The sequence below is a fragment of the Oryzias latipes genome, chromosome 1 (genome assembly GCF_002234675.1).
Source record: "Oryzias latipes chromosome 1, ASM223467v1".
NCBI classification, from domain to species: Eukaryota; Metazoa; Chordata; class Actinopteri; order Beloniformes; family Adrianichthyidae; genus Oryzias; species Oryzias latipes.
In genome coordinates this window covers 27,751,684-27,775,871 of record NC_019859.2, presented here as the reverse complement: position 1 = coordinate 27,775,871, position 24,188 = coordinate 27,751,684, and the positions used below count along the sequence as shown (strand labels likewise).

General features: G+C 41.7%; 1 protein-coding gene across 2 annotated transcripts; it reads right to left on the bottom strand.

Annotated features, from left to right (window-relative positions):
• Positions 1-9,341: 9,341 nt before the first annotated feature.
• LOC105354670 lies at positions 9,342-22,750 on the bottom strand. Of its 2 annotated transcripts, XM_011478755.3 has the most exons (6): positions 22,486-22,745; positions 20,537-20,920; positions 17,954-18,085; positions 16,979-17,029; positions 11,851-11,916; positions 9,342-10,623 (listed from the first exon to the last, which is right to left on the bottom strand). In XM_011478755.3, the coding sequence occupies exons 1-6, from the start codon at positions 22,541-22,543 to the stop codon at positions 10,565-10,567; spliced, it is 750 nt and encodes a 249-aa protein (XP_011477057.1). In that variant the 5' UTR covers positions 22,544-22,745; the 3' UTR covers positions 9,342-10,564. The 2 variants fall into 2 exon arrangements, with proteins under 2 accessions (XP_011477057.1, XP_011477063.1); XM_011478761.3 differs by lacking the exon at positions 11,851-11,916 and having other exon boundaries at positions 22,486-22,750.
• Between the last annotated feature and the right edge of the window lie 1,438 nt (positions 22,751-24,188).

The window sequence follows — 24,188 nt, the reverse complement described above, 5'->3', positions numbered from 1 at the left end:
GTTGCCTGAAGAGTGGTGTTGTCCCGAGCCTATTCCCTTGGAACAACTTTCCTGCTCCTTTGAGAAGGGAGTCAGTATATGACAGAACCTTCAAACACCAGTCTATACAGCCATGCTGTGAAGATAGCGACATGGTGGCTAATCAGAATCAGAAATCAGAAAATGCTTTATTGCCAGGTTCTGTGGAGCGCACTTTACAGAACAAGGAATTTGACTTGCTTTTGGCAGGTGGTGCATCTCAGATAAGAAAAAGAGTGTAAACAGTATAACATACAGATAGTGCAATTAAGGATAAGTTAAAATTAAGTTATCAACAGACTATATACAATGGTGTGAAGTGGATGCGGACTATATACAGTGGAGTAAAGTAAAGTGGGTGCGCAGGTGGGCAGGGATGGTGGGGTCTGTAAGTGGCAGCGATAGTTGTTTGGTAAGAGGGGGGGGTGTCAGCTGGGAGGAGTTGGGGTACTGTTCAGCAGGCTGACTGCAGCTGGGAAGAAGCTGTTCTTAGTGATGGAGCTGATGTTCTGCTCCCACTTGAGGTCTTGGGTGGTGATGGTTCTCAGGAAGCGGAAGGACTCCACAGAGGTCACCGGGGTGTCACAGAGGATGACAGGGGGGGTCCTTCCTGACCGCCTAGAGGGAAAAAACAAAAGCAGATCATGTGACGTCATTTCTGGGTGAGCCTTTTCCAGTACTAGTCGTGTTTGACTACTCTTCTCTTGTTTGGTATTGCTTACTCTAAGGGTTATCTGGTTTAATATTCACATCTAGCACCTTTTAGTAGCGAATACACTACTGTTAAACTGCTTGCTGTTCACTTTTCTCATTTTGCTAAATAAACCACTTCTCTTTTCCTAAACACCGCTAGCCTTAGCTTAGAACTTAGCATGGCCACCACTCTTTCCGCCTCTGCTCCTCTCTCCTGTCCCATGTGCCATATGTTTAGTGAGGATCCTGCCTCCTTTAGTGAAGACAGCGGTAGGTGTGTTAAGTGTAGTCTTGTGTTAGACTTGGAGGCCAGGCTAGAGCAGTTAGAAGCGCGGCTCCGCACAGTGGAAGCTAAGCCGGCTAGCCAGGTCGTTACTCGTAGCGCGGGCCACTTTACCAGGGCTAACTTAGTTAGCACCCCAGCGCCCTCCCAATAGCCGGGAAACACACAGGGGTTCGCACCAGTTGGGAGGAAACATAGTGCTAAACGCAAAAACTTAGAGCACCCGAGACTCCACGTTAGTAATAGGTTCTCCCCCCTCAGCGACACACCCACTGAACCCTCAACTCTGGTTATCGGCTCTTTTGAAGTTAAAAACGTGGAGCTCCCAGCGGCTACTGTCTGGTGTTATCCGGGGACCAGAGTTGGTGACATCGAGGGGAACATTAGGATGTTAGCTCAGAGTAAGTCCAGGATCCGTCGAGTCGTGATTCACGCAGGCGGTAATGATGCCCGACGGACACAATCAGAGGTGGTTAAGTTAAGCGTAGCTTTTGTGTGTAAACTGGCTAAGACGATGTCCGACACTGTAATTTTCTCTGGTCCCCTGCCGAACTTAGTCAGTGATGAAATGTACAGCCGCTTTTCATCATTTAACCGCTGGCTTTCTAGATGGTGCCCAGAAAACGGCGTTGGTTTTGTGGATAATTGAAGCGCGTTTTGGGGGAAGCCCGGTCTCATGCGGAGAGATGGCGTCCATCCTACTCTGGACGGTGCCGCTCTTCTTTCTAGAAACATTTCTGCTAGCTTTAGTCTGTCAACCTGACAACCCAGAGACAAGACCTGGGCACAGAGCAGCAGTGTAAAACGCTCCTATGAGCCTCCCTTAGAGTTAGTCCTGGTGCAAAACCCATGCAGGTAAAGTCAAGCAGGTCCTAGCTTTAGCGTATGTGCTGAAAGACAAGTAAAAGGAGCGCGTCATAGAAACCTTACAGTAACAGACAGCAGCACTCACAGGCAGAATTATGATGTCATTAGCTGTGGTTTATTAAACATTCGATCCATTTCCTCTAAGTCCCTCTTTGGCCGCCTTTACTCTGCATGGTTCAAGTGACCCAATTCCGATTATTTCCTCTCATGTGGCACAGATCAGATATGACCGGTGAGCGTGTAAGCAGGAAAAAAGCGCATGGATTTCGTTTTTCTCAGATACAGGCCTCTCTCATATGTGGAAATAAATCGGAAACGAATCGGATACGTGCATTTGCGTGTGCCATGTAAGCAGACAAATCGGATATTCCCCAGTAAATGCGAGTCGTACGTCAGTGACGTCAACTCAGGAGACCACCAACTGAGATCACATGACTTAGGTGCTTTTGTGCGCTGATTTTGCTGTCAGCGTGTTACCTTTCAGCCTCAGGCTTCAGACCGTAGTCGGAAACCGCTGTTATTCCTGGTCCGGTCCCGGTCGGCACGCAAACGGTAACTAATCAAGCGGGACACCGTTGCTCTGGAACAGGCTAGAAGCCGTTTATTTCTTTGCGGAGTGTGGGCGTGTATGATGGCGACCGCGCGTGCTGTGTCTGTGTGTGAGTGTGTGTGTGTGTGTGTGTGTGTGTGTAAGGAGGAGAGGGGCGGGTTGTGAGCGCGGAGCGGGAGTGTGTCGGAGAACCGTGATAAAAATAAGATGTCTCCCCCAAAAGATTGTTTTGGAGTCTTTCTTAACCCACTCTGTGCAGAAACCGCCTTCGGCCCTTGAGAAAATCTCCCGTGCGTTTCTGACCACGGTCGGAAAAAGTGAAGTCATCGCGCAGGAAAGGTTCAACACTTGGATCAAACTGTTCGGACAACACAAAGTCTGCAAACACTTCCTCATTCAAAACTCAGAAAGAGCACATAAGCCGGCCGAGCAGCCCATCTTTTCCCTCTCCCGCGTATCCCCTCAGGAGCGCTCCAGGACAACGCCTCCTTCCGTCGCCGCGGTACCTCCATGACAACCGCAGTCACACAAAAGTCAGGAGGTCCGCGGAAGGCGAAAATGCTGCTACGTAGTCCTCAGAACGTCTACGTTTGATAGTTTCAGCATTGTATAGTGTAAATGCAAAAATCGGATACGGGTCACTTTTAATAGGTGATGTGAGCGGGTCATCAAAAAAATCGGATAAAGTCAGAAAATCGGATTTGGGCATCAAGACCTGCAGTGTAAATGCAGCCTAAGTCAATGAGTTAATTAATGATAACAACCCCAGTCTTCTAGCCTTAACAGAAACTTGGCTCCAACAGGGTGACTATGTTAGATTGAATGAAGCAACCCCCCCCTCCCCCCACTTATGCTAACTATCAGAAATCCAGGATTTCAGGGAAAGGAGGTGGTTTGGCAGAAATATCACAGTCTAGCTTACTTCTCAGCCCTAAAGGTAAAAATGCTTATAATTCATTTGAAAGCATCATATTGTCTTTAAGTCACCCAAACAGGAAGACTCAAAAACCTGTTTTATTCATAATTATTTATCCCCCCCCCCCCCCCCCCCCCCCGGCCCATATTCAAAATTTTTAACTGAGTTTTCCGACTTCCTATCGACTATTGTCTTAGATTCTGATCAAACTATAATAATAGGGGATTTTAATATTCATTTTGATGACCCCAGTGACTGTCTAGGAAATGCTTTTGCAGCTTTATTAGATGATGTTGGTTTCACCCAAAGTGTGAATGAACCCACTCACTGTCATAAGCACACCCTGGACCTTGTTCTAACCCATGGTATAGAGATCAACCAGCTGAGTGTCCTTCCTCTTAATCCCATAATTTCTGATCACTTTCTGATTACCTTCCAGTTTACATTAGAACATGCTACTGCCCCAGTGAGCAAGAAACAGCCTAGAAGAACCTTAACTGACCGTTCTGTGTCTGAGTTTAAACACACAGTTCAGCCAGTACTTAGTGATATTCTGATAAAATACTCTGAGTCCAGCTCCCATAGCATCAGTCCTAGTATAAATGACCAGTTTGTCAATGATGCCTTACAAGCCCTCAGGAGTACACTCGATGTTGTTGCCCCCCTGAAACCTAAGTTTGTTAGACAAAACCAAGTAGCACCGTGGTTTAACGCTGATACACGTTCTCTTAAACAAGAAACCCGTAAGTTGGAAAGAGAATGGCGCCGCTCCGGTTCGGAGCAGTCTCTGAATATCTGGAAACATAGCCTATTAAATTATAAAAAAGCTCTGCGTACAGCTGGAAGCCAGTACTATTCAACCTTAATATCAGAGAATGGAAATAATCCAAGATTTCTTTTTAGCACTATTGCTAAATTAACTCGCAGTCAGAGCTCAGTAGAACCACATGTTCCTGTTTCTCTCAGCTCTGATGATTTTCTTACATTTTTCGATAGTAAAATCTCAAATATTAGACATAAGTTAAATCAAGTTATTCCTACTATCAGCCCAGAGCAGGCTGAAGCGGTAGAAGTGGAGGCATCCATAGAAACCTCTGTAACATTAATCTGCTTCACTATTGTGGATCAAGTGGAAATAGCATCAATTAATACGTCCTCCAAATCTTCAACTTGTCTGTTAGACCCAATTCCCACTAGACTTTTTAAAGAAACTTTTCTCCTAATGAATGATTCCATATTAACAATGATAAATACCTCTCTGGAAACGGGTTACGTGCCACAGTCTTTTTCAATATGCAGTTGTTAAACCTCTTCTGACAAAGCCCAGTTTGGATCCTAGCATCTTGGCCAACTATAGACCAATATCAAACCTGCCCTTTATTTCTAAAATCCTAGAAAGAGTTGTAGTTAAGCAGCTTTACTGCTACCTACAGGACAACAGCCACATTGAAGACTTTCAGTCAGGGTTTAGACCCCACCACAGCACGGAAACTGCACTAGTTAGAGTCTCTAATGACTTGTTATTGGCCTCAGAAAAGGGACTACTTTCTATTCTGGTCCTGTTAGACCTCAGTGCAGCCTTTGACACTATCGACCACGGTATTTTACTCCATAGATTAGAGCAGGACATAGGGATCAGAGGATCTGCTCTCCACTGGTTTAAATCCTATCTGTCCGATAGGTATCAGTTCGTTAATGTAAATGGACATTCCTCTCAGTGCACTCGAGTTAACTATGGAGTCCCACAGGGCTCAGTCTAAGGACCCATCCTGTTTACGCTTTATATGCTACCCCTAGGAAACATAATCAGGAAACACAGCATTCATTTTCATTGTTATGCCGACGATACGCAGTTGTATTTATCCATGAAACCTGACCAGAATGACGATATAGAGAAACTGAATGCCTGCATCAGAGACATCAAGACCTGGATGACAAATAATTACCTCCTCTTGAACCCAGAAAAAACTGAGGTCATTATACTAGGTCCTTAAAAACCTCAGAGATGCTCTGTCTGCTCAGATAGTTAGACTGTTTCCTCACAGCAGAGCCAAGCCTTGTTTGTTTGTTTGTTTGTTTGTTTGCTTGCTTTTTTATTTATTTATTCATTTATTTATTTATTTATTTATTTATTTATTTATTTTAACTTGCATTGGTAGTCAACATTCATTGTCGTGGGTCATGTGCTTTAATGGAGGGGAGTGGGAAGGGTGTAGGGTGGGTTGGGTTTTTACTGTAATGTTGTGTGTTTTTTGTTTTTAATGTTAAAGCGCTTCGAGCTGCACGAAATGCATGATAAGCGCTATTTTATAAATAAAGTTTGATTTGATTTGATTTGATAGTCTCCCTGGATGGCATAAGTATAGCCCCCAATTCCACAGTTAGAAACCTTGGGGTTTTATTTGACCAGGACTTATCATTTAAGGCTCACGTATCTCAGGCGTGTACAATTGCCTTTTTTTCACCTGCGGAATATTGCTAAGATCAGAAATGTACTTTCTAAGAGTGATGCCGAAAAACTCATCCATGCATTTGTTACATCGAGGCTGGATTACTGTAACTCCTTGTTAGCAGCGTGTCTTAAGAGTTCCTTAAGAAGTCTCCAGCTTGTTCAGAACACAGCAGCTAGATTGTTAGCTGGAACTAGCAGAAGAGATCACATCACTCCTGTATTAGTTTCGCTCCATTGGCTCCCAGTTGATTCTAGAATCAAGTTCAAGATCCTCCTGTTAACCTATAAGGCCTTACATGGACTGACCCCGTCCTTTATTAAGGATCTCATAGTCCCTTACCATCCAATAAGAACACTTCGCTCGCAAAATGGAGGACTGCTTGTGGTTCCTAGAATTAGTAAAAGTATGGTTGGAGGTAGAGCATTTAGCCACCAAGCCCCTGTTCTATGGAATAAGCTCCCAGCTCATGTAAGAGAGGCCGACTCAGTTTCTACATTCAAAGTTAGACTGAAAACATTCCTCTTTGGACAGGCTTATTGTCAGACTAGTTATTCAGAGATTATTTAACTTAATGTTAATGTGTTTAAATTAAACTAAATAACAATAACTATTTGTTTTAAAAGGCTGCTAGAAGTTGAAGCTGGGGTAACTATGGTGCACTGGGGTTCTGTCCTCTTTTCTCATCTACTTCTACCCTTCCTCTCTTCTCTATTTTTGATCATCATTTATCATTTAGTTCTCCATGCCTCTGTCTGGTGCAGTGCGATTCATGTATTGTCCCTCTTTTCCTCTCCCCTCCTGGGGAGTGGGAGTGCTTCCAGCGTTACTTGGCTCATCCGTGCTCCAGTTCCTGACCGTTTACCTCGCCTTTGCTCCCGCTCCTTCACCTGGCTGTGGATCCTGCCTCTGGCTTGTCTCTGCTCTGTACCTGACCAAGGACCTCGTCTCTACTACTGCTCCTACACCTGGCTGTGGTTCCTGTCTCAGGCGCGACTCGCGCCCCTGACTGTACCCCAACCACGGCTGGATGAAGCTCGTCTGCTGGACTTTATATATGTAGCTGTAGAGTTAGATAAGTTAATTCTTCTCTATGAGTTATGGTAAATCGCCTGTCCGTCCTGGTGGAGGATCCCTCCTTCATGTGGGCACCCCTGAGGTTTCTTCGTTTTTTCCGGAATCCGTTTTTTTTAGGAGTTTTTCCTTACCGCGAAGGGGGGTCTAAGGGCAGGGATGCCAGTATAGCTTAGTCAGTTTGTTAGTTCATTTTAGTATTTTACTATTGAACTCTTTGTATTCATGATACTTTTGAGTTCATGTATTACTTCGAAGCCCATCGAGACGACTGTTGTTGTGATTTTGGGCTATTCAAATAAATTGAATTGAATTAAATTGAATTGAATTGAAGTCCACTGTCATCTCCACTGTCTTCAGAGCATTGAGCTCCATGTTGTCAGTGCTGCACCGTGACACCACACTGGCTATCTCATCAGAGATGAGGCCGATGAGTGTGGTGTCGTCAGCAAACTTCAGGAGTTTGACAGACTGGTGTCCAGCTGTGCAGCTGTTTGTGTACAGGGAGAATAACATGGATGAAAGGACACAGCCCTGTTGTGCTGGTGGTCGGTGTATCCGAGGCAAGCTTGCCATCTTTGCAAGCCACTTGTTTAGCCCAGGATGGGTGGAACAGCCTGCAGACCCAGCTGTGAATAATGTGCAGTCTGGTACAGGATGGCAACTATGTGGTTGCAGAATCCTTTACCAGCCACACAACTGCAGGAGAAAGCTTTCAGGTTGGCACTTTCTGCATCCAGTGATATCTAGACACAATAAATTAAATAGGTTACAATTAAGTCCTACTTATGTTGCTACATCAATGTTCATAATAACATGAAACTATAACCTTCAGTAGGGTGACCAGATTTGAGTTTGTAAAAAATTCTGTCTATAGTCAAACCTCCAGTTTGTGGGGCTCCTCGCTCTTTCTCATTGACCTGAAGCATCTACCTCTCACTACTACCTGTCCCTGGAGTATATTTGATACTATAACTGCATGCAACAACAAAACATTACGTGTTATCTCACATAGAAATACAAAAGACAATGTCAGTAACATTTCATATTTACCTAGTACAGCTTCACCAAATTACTGGTTGTTATGTTAATCTCATGCCTTCTCACTTAAACATACACACAACATATTCACTGCAATGTGTTATCCCTTATATTACTAATTCACAACAGCTAATATTTACAGTTAAAGTAAACAGAGTTATTACCGGTGATGCGGCTATGGCTAAAGCTAGCTAAAGCTTACCTTGGTAATTGTGGATAAACTCTTCATGGAAGAATTTATATACCTTGTTCAATTTATTTCCTTCAGTGGACGAATGCATCTCCACACTCTTCACCACATCGGCGCTGGTGAACTTCGGAAGACAACTCAGGCTCGTCGAAAGCACTCTAGCTGCCATTTCTCTGCCAACAAAACTCACACCGGAAATAGGTTTATGCTTCGTTGACGTGTTTCCTGTTTTTGCGTAAATGGTCTATTGTCTGTTTTTCTTCATTGTGATAGTGTGTCTGTGTTATGTAAATCTAACCAGCAGAGTGTTACCTGTCTCTCCCACATATGTTATACCACACATTGAACAAGAGTAACATACAGTTCTTGGAATGTGGGCTGCCTTTACACATCCGTCCATCTCTCCGTCGGTCCATCCATCCATCCATTTTCAGAACTCCCTGAATCCCTTTTGGGGTCACGGGCTGCCTTTGCACAGGAAAGGTTTCTGCTGGTAATAATGTCCTTCATTGAACCAGAACCTGCAATGTGCTTTGGGGTGGTTTGGAGTCACGTGTGAAGCAGCTAGAATGAGAATTAGTAGCTCCAAGTGGGAGGCCAGGGCTCCCTTCAGAAATAGGGGCTCTGCTCTCTCCATAGCAGAAGAGTTAAAGGAGTATCCCACATTCGCCCAACAGTAGCTGTATGGGCTTTAAAGAGATTCAGCTAGTTCTGAAAATGAATGGATCGACCTATTTTCCTACCTCATCTATAGTGACCTGTGTCTCATAACTGAGAAGAATCTTGACAAAAGTGGCTAAAAGGAGTTTTCCTGGAGGGATGGCTGCAACTTCCTTGTGCCGTGTGCCTTGTTCACAACTGCCCCTATGGATGGATACGGGATGTCTCCAGGTGAAAAATGGGCAAATCTATATGGGGCACGTTGGTGGCCCGGAGAAAATATCAATGTCTTTTAGTCTGTAGAGTGCAACTGTTCATACACATTTTCTCTGTGGGCATGAACACTGAAAAGAGTCGCTGCGCTAGCTTGTGGTGTAAGCAAAGCTGCTGCACTACAAATGCAGACAGAGCTGGAAAAACCAGGAAGTGATTTCTGTCAGCTAATGAGGGAGAATGTATGGAAAAACTTTTAGGAAGATCTCAGTGAGTTTACTCTCAGAACATTTAGGCTGATCTTGTAGTCTATTTGAAGTCAATGGTAATATTGGACTTTGCACTGTTTCCTTCCATCTTCTGACAAGACCAGCAATCTTTTTTTGTTTTTTGGAGGATTGCCCGTTGATGGGAAGCATATTACTAAGCGGAGGAAAAGAAACTAACCAGGATTCCCTCGGTAGTGGCGAACGAGACAGATCCCCTGCAGCGGTGCGTCGCAATCGGCTCGATAACCCCTGGCCACCGCGTGCTTCACAGCGAGCGCCGCCCGGTTCTCGCCGCACCGGGGGCACGGACTGAAGTGCTCACTGCACCATCTTTGCCGTTTGGGGGAGGAATAGGGCCCCCAGCTCCCAGTGCGACTGTTGACCAGGGTAAGCTGTTACCAGCGTGCTCTGACCACGTCTTGCCGCCCTGGGCATGGACCAGCCAACGCAAAACAGGTGCAAGGGGTCTGCGAAGATGTCGGCTACCCACTCAACCGGGGAGTCAAACAGTTTGTGTAAATCTTAGTCTGTGTGTAGATTTGAACAAAATCGCAACCTTATTGGATGCATTTCTCTTTACCATATCAGTGAAATCCTTCAGCAGTTTAGGCAAAGAGCTTTAGCATTTTTAGCAATTAATTTTAGCAGTTTTAACTAGCACATTCAGCTTACAGGATTCTTTCTTGCATTGTTGTAGGTAGTGAAAGTTTTTCTAGTTTGTAAATGTTTCAGTTTTCTTCTTTACGAGTCACGAGGAATAGACAGATGGTAAAGGCCGTTCCCTTTGCTGCTGTTTCTTCAAATTTCTTGATGCTATTTTGCTGCCATCTGGTACACCCCTCACAAAAAGTGAATTAGCTCAGTATGTAGATCAGCCTTTCTCTGAGCATCTGCCACGACTTTGGCTTTATCTTTGGGTTCTTGCAGAAAGATATGCTTTATTTCTAATAAATGTAATGAAACTTAACAGGCAATGAGCTCAAAACAAAGGGAAAAAAATCTTTAGCTATGTTTATCTTTTGTAAATGGCTAACAATTCAACATACACTACAAAACATTGATACGATGACATATCGTACATCCCTGACATCCAAACCTGTGGCTTATAGATAAAGAAAAAACATTACATCTCATTTAACAATGATACACCAAATATACAACTTCAGTGCTTAAAACAAAATCTCTCAACAATACTCCATTGGATCAGAAAACAGTTCTGCATAGACATTTTTAAGAATCACCTTAATCTGTGATTAATTTTTGATTAATTGAAAAATACCAGACAGCAATCAGACAAAAATCTCTTGCTAATATACATGATGATGTTTCAGATTTAGGTGTTAAAAGTTGTAGGTGCTGGTCCGCTCACCACTGTTGCTGACAGTCAGACGCTCCAGAGCTAGTTTGATGAGATGGAAAGAGCCACAGGTTACACATTTTTGCTACAAACATTTCAAAACAATCAGCTCATGTGTTTTAATAAATGTTTTACTCAGTCAAAAAGCCACAAAATTCCAGCAAGTTGCTCAAGCTTTCATGGCATTTTACAAATAGAAAAAGACCTTGTGTGACTCTGCAGAACGTTCTTGCCCTTTCTGTACAACCACGACCTTTGGAACTAAGGTGAACAGGCAAATTCCTTAACCGGACATTGACTGCAGGATCTCAGAAGACACACAAAACTACTTCTTTATTACATATTGTTGTTATGGCTGTAATTGTATTAGTTTTGTCTTTCTTTTTATTCTTTGTAGTGTGTTATTGAGCCCTAGGCATGACATTCAAAAAATAAATGAACAGTTCCCTCAAATAAATCATTTGTGCTTGCTCACAAAATGCTAATTTGTGCCCAAAAAACACTAAATTGTGGCCTCATAATGCTAATCTGTGTGCACAAAACACTCAATTTTGGCCACAAATTATTAATTTGAGGGGGGAAAACGTTTTTAAATGTCATTTCCAAGGCTCTTAAAGACTCCGTATACCATGTCTTGGAGGAGCGCTAAAATACGGAGCCCGTGTCCTGACATGGAACAAATTAAATTATCGGGTTCCCACAAATCAATATCTTGTTCCTACAAATTAATATTCCGTTCCCTGGACATAATTAATTCGTGCGAACGAAATAATTAATTTGTGCAAACGATATTCAGATATTCATCTGATATTCATTGAGACAATAATAAATTGATCATTCTTGTTTTTCCTTTTTCTGGGTCACAGAGACACGGAGGTTACCGCTGAAAGCGGCTTTTGCGGCAGGACGGAAAGCATATCTGTGTTTATGAAGGACTTATGACGTGAATAATTATTTCGTTCGCACAAATTAATTATTTCGAGGGAAACAAAATACTAACTTGTGGGAACAAGATATTAATTTGTGAGAACAAAATATGAATTTGTGAGAACAAGATATTAATTTGTGGGAACAAAATATTAATTTGTGGGAATGAAACATATTTTATTTTTTCCATGTCAGGACACGGGCTCCATACTAAAAGGTTTTACAGAAAGAAGACTTTTGGTCCAGATCCCATGTTTTAACTTCAAGACAAATGTATCGACACATTTAAGGACATTAACTTGTTCCATTGATACTGTTTCTTCGAACTAAAAGGCGTGTTACCTTGGAAGGACAATCTGTTCTCTTCATCTGTGTTTTTTACTGTTGTTTTCCCTCGATGGTAAGACACTGAAAGCCATAAACAGATTGGAAGCAAACGTAAGAATTATGTCAGTAAGAATTAAAGTGAACTTGAGGAACATGACCTGATGAGGATTTTTAGAACACAGTAGGGGTGGGCAATACTGGGTATTTGGGTATCGATCAGATACCAATTAGTTACAGGGCTGATATCCATACTGATACTTTTTCCTTAAAATGTTTGATTATAGAACTTGTTTTTTTTTTTAAATAAAAGCGGTAATAAACTATCAAAGTCACTAGTGAAAGAAGCAACACTGTCGCTTCAGAATGAGTCTGTCTGTCAATCAGTGAAAGTGGGTGGGATCTAAACGCACATTGGCTGATATCTTGAAATAGACCCGCTCTTTGGTGTGCCAGTTAGAAAGATGACGTATGTCTGGACGGATTTGGGTTTAAGTGTGGGTTTTTGACCAAATGTGTTTAGTTGTTTAGCTGTTTTACTGTGTTGTACCGTGTTTTGCCGAGTTATTTTGTCCTACTTTGCTCAAGTCTCTGCACCATGAGGGAGAGGGAGGGAGAGGATGATGAGTTTATATAGCACCCCTACGGTTTAGAACTGTATCAATTATGTTGGTAAATTCCTAAATGTATGTATCAATAGCATACCGTTTTGTTATTTTTATTGTTATAAAAATGAGTATATCTGCCGGCTCAAACATATGAAAGTTCAAGAATTATAATTCATTATGATGGAAAAAAGATTAATTAAATTGGAGTAATATGACATTTAGTTAAATAAATATGTAAATTTGAGTTGTATTAACAACTTTTGAGTTTTATAGACGTAAGAAATTAGGTTGAATAAATTTAACTAAATTTCTTACCAATAGATGTAATTCATTTAAGTTGGCAAAATTGGATAAGTTATATATATATATATATATATATATATATATATATATATATATATATATATATATATATATATATATATATGCGTCACAAATAAGATCAGAAACTCGTGCGTTTACTTTGTCTGTTCTTCTACTACAAGCAGAAACTCTTTCTTTTGCGGATGCAGCCGTTTTACTTTTTTGATGGACGTATAATCTTCATACGCCGTCATTAATCTCCGACTCCGTTTCACTGAAGTATAGTGCTTTCTTTTTTTCTCCACGCGTTTCCATGGTGACTCCGGAAATCGGTGATCTATTGAGAGTGTCTTTATGTACTTGACATGCACGTGCATTAACCCAGGGTTACCAAGTCGAGCGTAATTACGCCAACTCATACCCGGTCTTTTGGAACCGACATACCCAGAGTAAGCAAATTCAGGCGGATTTCAGCCAGAGTTCAGGATTAAAGTCAGGCTAGTTTAAACATGCTTCCTGGAATACCCCCCAGGTCCGTTCATTTTTCAAAATAAAAGATGGTTAATAAAAGATAATTACCATGTAGAACTCTTGAAATTAAAAAAACCTGATCTCTCAACATTCTCAGTGTCTTCTATGTATTGTAAGTGAGATAAACATGGACACCGCTCCATGTAGCGAACAGCCTAAATACATAAGCTGGTAGCTTCTCCCACCAAGGCTGCAGTGTCAAGCTTTTTTTTTTTTTTCTTTTTGAAACTTGTCCTGTCCAACAGCTGGGCAGACAGATGAGAAATGAGGGGCTCTTCTGTTGGACATATTTTACTTTAACAACAACAGGGGTTATTAATCTTCAGACAAACCAGAGGTATGTCTGAATAAACCCCTTTTGTAGTTGAGGCCAAACTTTATTTCAATCATATTTGAAAATCTTTGGTGTTGGACTGGACGGAAAAGGAAAGGAGGGAAGAAGAGAGAGGGATGTTAGAGAGAGGGGGGGATAGGAGGGTGATAATAGGAGGGGGGGGGGGGATAAGACCATGAAGCAGCATAAAGCAACAAGTTTACTGGATGTTTATCATTACGGTAAGGTTCAAATGTAGTACAAATCTCAAAGGGCGGGGCCTGTCCACACAGAAACTCAAATGTGTATCAACACACCTGCTAGCTGCAAAAATGTCCACATGTCAACATGTACACAAAACAGATAGTGTTCACACATGCGTACTTATGCCTTCAAACCAACTACTATGAAATATTTCATTCATTCAATCATGCAAATTATAAGTGTAAAGGTGAGCAAACACCTGTGCTCAGGTGAGTGTTTATGTCCTTCTAAAATGGATTGTGGAAATTGGAATGTGAAAAGAAGGAGGGAGAGTGCCCAGCCATCCCCACACCAAGACCCCTGCCACAGCAGCAGCGGCAGCCAGAACCCCCCAACGCCACACGGCAGCAGGTAGAGAACAATCGCCCCCCGGGCGACCACATCCGCCACCCAGGCCAGGGCCAGCAGGACCGCTGTGAGGCCCCCAGAGCCAGAGAGCAGGGAGGCATGGGGGGAAAGAGAGCGCCGCCCCAGCCCAACCAGGAGAGCAGCCTCCCCGCCGCGCCAGGAGGGCCCAACGCAGGGCCCCACCCGAGAAGAGTGCCCACAGCCCCAGACGAGCACCCCATCACCACTCAGGAGTTCTGGGCATCCCCCTGCCCCAACCCCAGGTACGAGTCAGGACCCCCCAAGGGAGACCCGCTCCGCACACCAGGCAGCCACCCACCCAGCCCATGGTTGGTCCAGGAAGGAGCAAGGCAGGGGCCAGCCGCCCCCGCCCAGGAGGGGAGCACCCCGGGGAAAAGGGGGGCCCACGAGAGGGGTGTTGTAAACTAACCCCGACCAGGCTCGGCCACAGTTGGAAATTTGGCGGGGCCCAGCGCTCAGGGGCAAGGACCAGAACCCACCCCCCAGGGACACGGACACCCCCGGCTCAGGTGTAATGTGAACCCTCTCCCCGCGCGGAGAGAGCACCGCCGGGCCCAGGAAGCCGGCACCTCGGGGACACCGCCGCCGTTGCCAAGGGGCCAGTACCCCCCACCAGGGATGGGGTAGGGGACAGATTGTCTTAGGTCCCACCTTCCTTGCAAAATATGTGTGCGTGTGTTTGTGAGGGTGTGTGTTCATATGTGTGTATGTTTAAGTTTGAATGTATATTCTGAGGAGTAAAGGGTGTGTGTACTAAGGGGGTGCAGTTAAAATTGGCGGGTAGGGCACTGAGGGGACATCTCCGTATTACTCACAGTGATGTCCCCTGACCCTCCCCACCAAGGGGCCCTAAATGTCTAAGGTGCGGTTAAAATTGGCGGGTAGGGTGCTAGGAGGACATCTGCTGCTTGCTGGCAGTGATGTCCAAGCACCCCCCCTACCAAGGGCCCTACATGTCTAAGGTACAAATAAAACCGAGAGAGGGGGGGCCCATTCCATACGGTAACCACGGGAGGGGGACCACTGCCAAGTAGCTCCCCCCCCCAGGCGCATCGCAGGCTAAACCCCCCACCCCCTCACCCTAATATGAGATTATATGAGGAAGGGGGTAAATTGGGGACAGCTGGTAGACTGTCACCCGGTGGTCAAACAGCTGTCCCCCACCCCACCCCCAGCATAGGGGCCAGGTCCCCCCAGCTCAGGGGTCCCATCCCCGGAGGCGCCGACACCCCAGGCCCAGCACCACCCACCCCACACAGAGAAAGAGGAGCCAGAAAGTGCCGCAGTGTCAAGCTTCAAAGAACGCGATTTTGGACAGAGCCAGGGCCATTAAGCATCTCTGCCTGGTGCGTTCATGGAGCTCCAGTACATAGAAGATTATCGGAACTCTAACAGTCACACAGCCTGACTTAGTCTGCTAATATATTTTCATGAGAAAAACATCCCGTCGAACCAACCCTTAAACCGCCCAAATTATGCCTACCCGCCCAAAGCCATTTTACCCGCAAATTTAGAACCAAAAGCGCCCAATTGGGTGGAAAACAACCCAATCTGGCAACACTGTTGATGTGTTGAGGTGCATACTCCCACCTAGTGTTGAGAGGTGTGCACATTTGCTGAAGCAACTTCGATCGATGTAGTTAAGGCGCTGCTGCTTATGTCTGAGTAAAGGAGTAGCCAATCACAATAGTGTTTCCGCCTTGTTTGGTTTGATTGACAGACAGACTCATTCTGCTGTAAAAGATCATTATGAAATAAATAAGTCATTCTGAAAAACAGCAATGTGAAATAAAAAAATATTAATTTTGAAATCCGAGTTCCTAAAAAAAGCCATTGAATCATAATAATAGTAAGCAAGATTAAAAATGACAAATTTAAAAATCATGTTTTAAAATAATGAACAGGTTTTAAAGCAAAATTAAATATATTTAATAATATAATGGCTCATTTTAAGTAAGTTTTTCACAATGTTAATGATATTTTTATATAGTTATGAGAGATATATTGGTTGATTGTGTGACTGCACAAGGTCATATTTATTTTTTTAATTATGAACAATTTGGGACCCCACAGTCAGACAATGTTGCCAGATTGGGCATTTTCCCGCACCAATTGGGCAGCTAAATACTCAAATTGGCCGGATTTTTGCCCAATTTGGCAACACTGCAGACGGTTAGATGCTGCACTTGGACGAACTCTGTAAGTAAACTCAAGGTCTTCATTGTAAATATTAAATAAAAAACTAGGACAAAAGTTTTGAAAGTATCTATCTCAGCACGCCAGTATTGATACTTCTCCTTGGTATCGATACTATTGATACTCAAATTGATACGTCCACCCCTAGAACACAGGCTATGATTCATCATTCAAGGAAACAGTGAGGGTAACTGAAAGCTTACTTCGTAAGAAAAGAATGTCAAAGACCAAGTTGTGAATCTTGACGAGGTCCTGTATTTCAGCTTTCACATTAGGACCACAACTGAATCACCTTTTTGTAGAGCTAAAGGACCAACATGTTGCACATATTGAGGACCCTGACCTTGTGGTTGCTTCTAGTAGTGTGCAAGTTTTTAAAAATAAAAGATGAAACTAACCAGATTATTATCTAATTCACCAAGAACTTGTCTTTTTTTAAAATTGTGTTTTAGCAACGTGCTCTTGGTAGTTTGGGTGGTCTTTAATCGGACAGATCCCTTTTTAAGAAATACTTTTGCTCTGGAACGCAGAAGGTCGGTCATTACAGAAGTAAAATGCTCACCACTGTGACTTTGTGTTGGTCCAATCCAGCGATGCTCCCTCCTTTCTGATACTTCAAAGCAAAGAGGTCCATTGTATCAATAAAATATTATATATGAAGTTAAGGAAGAGCAATACCATCTGATACATGCTTTAACAATAGCTCCATTTTATCAGGATCTTCTGATTTTGTTGGATCCAAGTTCCACAGAGCCATTTGTTTTAAACAGACTATAATGAGAGTATAATAAAGAAATATATAGAGCAAAACAGTCGCACATTTATTTGCAAATAAGCATAAAGAATTGGTTTAAGAAGTTGTATTACATTTATCAGATGATGTTGTAAAAAATGAAGTGTTTTACGAAACTTTCATTTCTTTATAGATATTCAAAAATCAGCTCTGAAGGATAGCTGTTTATCCAGTAATTATTATTGCTGAATGTTCAGATTCTTTAAATGTTTTAGAAAAGGAAAGGTTCAGCTTTGGATTCGTTTTATTTAATGTAATTATAAGTTGACTTATAAAGTGCCAGATGCCATACAAAAGGCAATAAAAATCAATTTAAGCTTTAATAAATGTAATGTTGTGTAATTCATTTCTGATATTTGTAGTTCAATTCAGTCCAAATAGTTAAGATTAAATTATTTATGTTAGTAAATTACTATAAAATCTATATCAGTTTATAATGGATAGTCAATGATACGAAGCTAAAACAGGTGAAACATCTATTTAACCAATTTTGTTAAAGTTTTATTTTAAAGACACAAACATTGCACAGTTGGCTAAAAGCCTTCCTATTAGCCAACTCTGCATGTTTATAACGTGTCGTCATGTTTATAAAGTGGTTCTTATTGAACTAAGTTGTAGCAATTAGTTCAAATTATGAAGAAACTATTGTTTTGCACACACTATTTATTAGACATAATATGAAATGATTCTATTTGAACCACTTTTTCATGTTTTTCGAGCATGTCCCTGCATCATGATACTTACGTCTTCTCTGGAGTGCCTCCACTGTGGGTTTGGTGAAGTGTACTAGCAGCATGACAAGCAGTCCACAGCTTAGTAGAGCTGTTACAACCTTGTAGACTTGCAGCTCTGAACGCTCATCTGGTAGCACCACAACTAAAAGCATACACAAACATAACGTTTCTTAAAGTTGGCCATCAACTGGAGACCTTCCCGGTAACAAAGTGGTCTTTTTTAACTACTGTGTTCACTTAACTGTACGAGCATCAAGGAAACTTCAGGACACACTTGTGCTCCCTTGAAGATGCGGCCAATCCTCCCTACAACCCACCACAGGCCCAGACAACCCAACAGCAGTCATATGGGTCAACCCCCCCATGCATGTGACTAAGCCTTTAATTACAATTATAATTATTTTACATGCAGGTGTTAAACCTTGCCTGAGGCATTCCCTGACCACACTGTCACTTTGGGCTGTGTGGTTGATGTATTTGTGGATCTTGGATGTTTCGTCCTTGGTAGTGGCTTCCACACTCACTAGTACTCAGCCTTCTTTCTCGCGACTAGTACACAGTCTGAGGGCGCTAGATTTTGAAAGGGTTTGTATTTGACTTTGGTTTTATATTAGAAGCCCTTCTTGACCCAAACCCCTGCTTTTACCAGGAATTAGGAATGATACTCAATAGCACAGGGTTGTGCCCCCTTGTAGTTGCATTCAAAACAATCCCAAGATATTCTTGAAGTCGCTTCAAAAAGCTTTATGCAGAGTGAGAACGTTTCAGTGAGAAAGCACATAAGAGAAACCCCTTTACTTTAGAAATAATAAAAGAAATACAACTTAAATCCAAGGATCAAGACTGGTTAGATTCAAGTGATCTCAATGAAATATTTGAATTTATATTTTAAGATTTATAGGATTTATATGAATAAAAACAACAAACAACAAACGTAGTAGCATACCAGGGCTGGGCGATATGGCCTAAAAAATAAAATCTCCGATTTTATTTTTTTTAATTCGATTTCCGATTTTTTCCCGATTCCCCCCACCCCCACCCTACTTAAGGAAAGCAATAAGTACAAACGGCAGACAACTTAAAGCAAATGCTTTTATTTAATCAAACCCAAGACAAATGTAACCCCCATTTCTGGGATGAATAATAAATAAATGAACACACTCTTGGAATCAAAGTTAAGTATAAGATTTTTCTTCTTACTCCCTTTTTGGACTTGTGTTTAAATAATTTTGTCTTGTTTTATTTAACTTTTGTCTTGTTTTTGTCTAATTTCGTTTTTCTAAAATTGTTTTCACTTATCCAAAATAAAGAGGTTACTTCTTTACTTAAAGTCCTAGCTGTGTTTAAAGTCACACTTTGTAGTCTAGACTAAAAGGAGACAAACATTCACCTTGAGAGTAGCACCATTTTCTAAAGGATAACAATAAAGCTCATATCTGGGCTCTAAGGTTTTAATTCAATAAAGAAACCCCGTCTTCTCCACGGAGATGATGATGATGATGAAGCAGGAGTCGCGGTCAGACACCCCCCCACGGCTGCCTCCTCCGATAACAAAATCCTACGGTGGCCGCGTCGCAAATGAATATATCAGTACAAGTAATAATTACAACGCAGTATTCTTTATTAACAACTAACTAACTAATGAACTAACTATACAGGCGTTGTAAAATCAGTGTGTGTGTGTGTGTGTGTCTGGGCGCGTGCGTGTTTAAGAGGACTGAGCGCGTGCCACGTAGGCGCGTGAGAGCCTTTGACTCCGATGGGCTTTCAGCGTGGGGGGGGGGGGGGTCTCTTCCTCCACGTCTGTGGCAGTAAACCCAGACCAGTTCCAAACAACAGATGATTTTATTCCTTTCTTGGGAACAAACTTCCCACTCTCACCGGTAGCCATGCTGTCGCTGGCTGCTTCGTGTGTCAATTGTCGCGTGTCGCTACGGAAGCTCTGTGGAGCCAAAAATGCGCCACATAAAAACTTGATTTAGTTATTTTTGAAATCGCCCGTAACAAAAAAATTCGAATTATTTCATTTGATCGATTTATCGCCCAGGCCTATAGCATACAAATGTAAGGAAATAAAGAGTAAAATAACCTATAGGTGACTGAAATTTGAAAATTTTGTGCTTTCTGTCAAAAAAATATGTTTTCAGATATTCAGAATTCTGTTGTTGTTTTGTTGGTTAGATACATAATAAAATCATTTAAAAAGAGTAAAAACATTCTGCTTTAGCGAATTTTGTCCCAAAAAATGAACCTGAAACTCACAGTCACAGTCATGTTAGCTTCAACCTTTAAAAGTAGTGTTGGCGTTCTTTTCGAGTACCAAAACTGTTTAAAAGTTTACGCAAACAATGTAATTCCGAAATGCAGCTTTGTGCTGTGTAACGTAAAGTGTTGGATATTCCTACAAAGCCAACTTTCCCCATTCTGACATTTTTTTTTTGAGTGAATGGTCAAAGATTCACAGTGTGTCAAAGAGTGTGTGTTCTTTATTTGTTACCGTCAACAACTCTGGAGCTAAAGTGTGAGTATTTGGCTTGTGGTATGTGTAAGATTAGACATCAACAACAGCCAAAGACCAAATAAGCAGACCTACCTTCACATTTGACCCCCAGAGCCAAGCAGTTGGATGTCCTGATTGGTCCTTTCTCATCCACTTTGTAACAGTCTGTGTTACTGGACATATTCTTCCAGCTCATTTTGTTTTTGCAGCCTGTCTGTTTCTGACACACTTTCTGCAAAATCCTTTGTATTTTTATCTCAGAGGAAGAACTAAGAGGTAAAGAGGTGTAGTTCAAAAACTGATTTCCAGTAACATAGATGGTGGCTTCGCATATTCCAGTCCAATGTACTGCAAGGAGGACCAGGACTGGGGCAGGAGCCTCAACTGAAGAAGTAGACTCCTGAAGAGAAGCATTGTTTTGGGAAATGATCTTGGTAGTCTGGGTTGGCGTAGAGAAATTCTTCTCAAAGGCTTGTCCTGAAAGAAACAACAACATGAAAAGCATAAAAAGGGACATACTGGCATTCTAAATGCAAAATATGATTTTTTTAATTTTTAATTTACTAACAATTTTAAGAAACTTCCGGGGAACTGCAACATATTTCATTTGTTATAGCGTGTGTGTAGGCCATGTTCTTCACTGTAATCTACGCAGCTTTAAAGTTGTATAATTGAGCTTAAAATTGCACCTGGTGGGGTTTCCGTGATCATTACAATAACGAGAAGTTGGCCTAAAACAACACTGCAGGAGATGGTGCCCATGACCCCAAGAGCACCATCCTCACTTTTAAACATGGATGGGGAAACATCATGCTTTGGAGTTATTAGAGCGAAAGCTATTCCATCCTCTGCATTGAGATTGACAACAACTCTGTCAATGAGAATGACAGAGTTGAACGAAATCCAAATCCAAAAGGCAGTGGAGGCGGGACTTAGCAAATTTTGGCTGGCCGTCCCGCCCAAATAAGATTCTGTCAGATTGCATTCTCAGTTTGAATTTTGGATCATAAAAAGCGTGACAGCCTGTGCAAAAAATGCATTACACCAGGGGGGCACTGTTTTGCAATTTCTTCTGGATTTTGAGGCAAAAACAAATTAAAATGCATTACATTTTAAGTTGCTTTGAAATAAAATTAAAAAAAAAAAAAACAAGGAATTGTAATGTCATTTTTATATTTAATTGTGATTAGCATATGGTGTTTTTTTTAAAAATGCATGACTAAATTCAGCATTGAACTGCAAAATGTATTTTCAAAATGCATGACCAAATTCCATAATAAATTTACCATTAATTAGTTAAATGTAAAATACATATTCAATTAAATGTTGGTCCCAAAAACCCATGACAATAAAAATGGCAATGGATTTTGCTTTTATTAAAAAAAAATATTTTTAAAAATGTAAGATTGAATTGAATTGTTTTTGTGTTAAATTATAAATTGCAAAATGTATTTTCTCATTGCAAGCCTAAATCGAATATTGACTTGTCAAAAGTAAAATGCGTTTGAAAATTGCATGACCAAATTGTAAATAGAATTGTAATTTGAGAATTGAATATCAATTGAATTGTGGGTGAAAAAAATTTCCATATATTTACTCACAAGCAATTGATTAGCAATTTGAAAGGCCCTTTTCTTATATGACAAAACAAATGTTGCTCTTACTGAAAAGTTTCATTCTCTAAAGTTAAAGTTGTTACATAAAAAAAACAGAGAAAAGCTTTTGGTGCAAGTAAATGAACACCAAACTAAATGAGAAAACCTTTAAATAAATGTATTCCATTTACTAAAGAGTCTATGGGGCGAATTTCACACACCAGCCAGCAGTGCTAAAATCACTAGTGAGCTCTACTGCTATTTTTAGTGATGGTGAACCACTGTCCACAGCTACAATCAGATGTTGGGACCACTCTTCCCAGAGTGACAACAACACATCATTTTGGACTACTTGCTCCATATCAGGGAATTCCAGAATTGTTCTTGGTTGAGAACAATTCTTCTGTGTTCAAAAGACAAAAAGGGAAAGTTATATCACATACTCACCAGCAGCCATCATTGTAAAAGCTAAAAGGATCATCGCTCTAAAGTTAGCCACAGTCATGGTTGGTTCTGGAGGAAAATAGCAGAGAGAAAAAAAGTAGAAGAAACAACACAAATCAGAAACAAAACAGCAATGCTGACGGCAGGAAAAGTAACAAGAAAGGAAGTGATGCAGAGGTGTACGGCTCCTTCACCCCCTCTCTGAGCAGCGAATCACTTAATCCCCAGCTGCTGCTGCAAAACTGCACATTTCCTCCCTTCAAAGCAAACTGGCGAAGAGGGCGGGAACAGTTAGAGCAACAAGAAACAGGGGAGAAAAGGAAACGAAGGGGAAAAAAATCACTATATTACTTTAATTGTAGTCATGTAGGTCTGAGTGCATAGAAACTTTGAATCAGACACCGATAGAAATACAAGTGTTAAAGAAAAGATCCTAAAAAACGTAAGAAAATCTCTAGAAATTTGATTTGGAATTTACCACCCAGCATGGCAACTACATGTCACTCTATTTGAACATATTTATTTTTAGTTTTAACTTTAAAGCCATAGTAATATAATCTCTTTTTTTTTGTTAAGCTTACAGTGGGAAGTAAAAGAATTCAATGGTACCTGCATCAAGAAGTGATTACAATATTTACCGCTAAATTAAATACAGAAAAGACAAATAAATATTCATTCTCAGAGTTTAAAGATGATCCTTCCTTTACGCGCCTACAAGGATTTTTCATTTTTCTGAAAGTTGTAATCTTGACTCTTCAGCATAATATCATAAGGTCAGCTTGCAGTAGATTATGTTTTAGTGTCATCAAATGTACTTGACAAAATAACCACTGACTCTTGGAGGTTAACTTAAAAAGGATGTCTGCCTCCTGCAGAATAAAATTCTACCATGGTCTGGCTGAATACTCAGTTCTGATTGGCTGCAGTATGTCCATTAAAAAATGATGATAGACACTTAGAAAGTAGCTCTGGTCAAAAAGCCGAAGTTTTCTATATTATTAAGCTGACCTCAACACCAGTTGGTGTTGAGAACAACAGAAACTGTGAGCACACACACTGGCCACTTTTTAGGCACACCTCCAACCTTCAGGCAGATGGGCTACAGCAAGTGTGGAGCGACTGGGATGAGGGTCAGCACAACTAACCCTGAAGTCAAGGTTCTTGGCCAGAGAAAGGTAGTCTGCCCTCTCCGGGTGGGTGAAATGCTCCTGCCCCAGGTGGAAGAGTTTAAATATCTTGGGGTCATATTCAGGAGTGAGTGAAGATCGGAGCGTGAGATCGACAGGTGGATTGGTGTGACGTCTACCATTATGCGGTCACTGTACCAGTCCGTTATGGCGAAAAGAAATCGAAGCTGTCAATTTACCAGTCGATCTTCGTTCCAGTACTCACCTATGATTATCAGCTCTGGGTCATGGTGGAAAGAACGAGGTTCCGAAGACAAGCAGCCGAAATGAGCTTCCTCCGTAGGGTGGCTGGACGCTACCTTAGCCCTTGTGCTATCCTATGACCCCACCTTTACATTGACGTGTTATCCCTACCATGACAAAGGTGGATAAAGGTGAAGAGGATTTGATGTAATCCATGGACACCAGTGAAGATCACAAATCATTGAAGAAAAAAGGTTCAGCGCTCTGTCTAGTGTGGTCTAGATCAGTGTTTTTCAACCTTTTCTGAGCCACGGCACACTTTAACCTTAAAAAAAA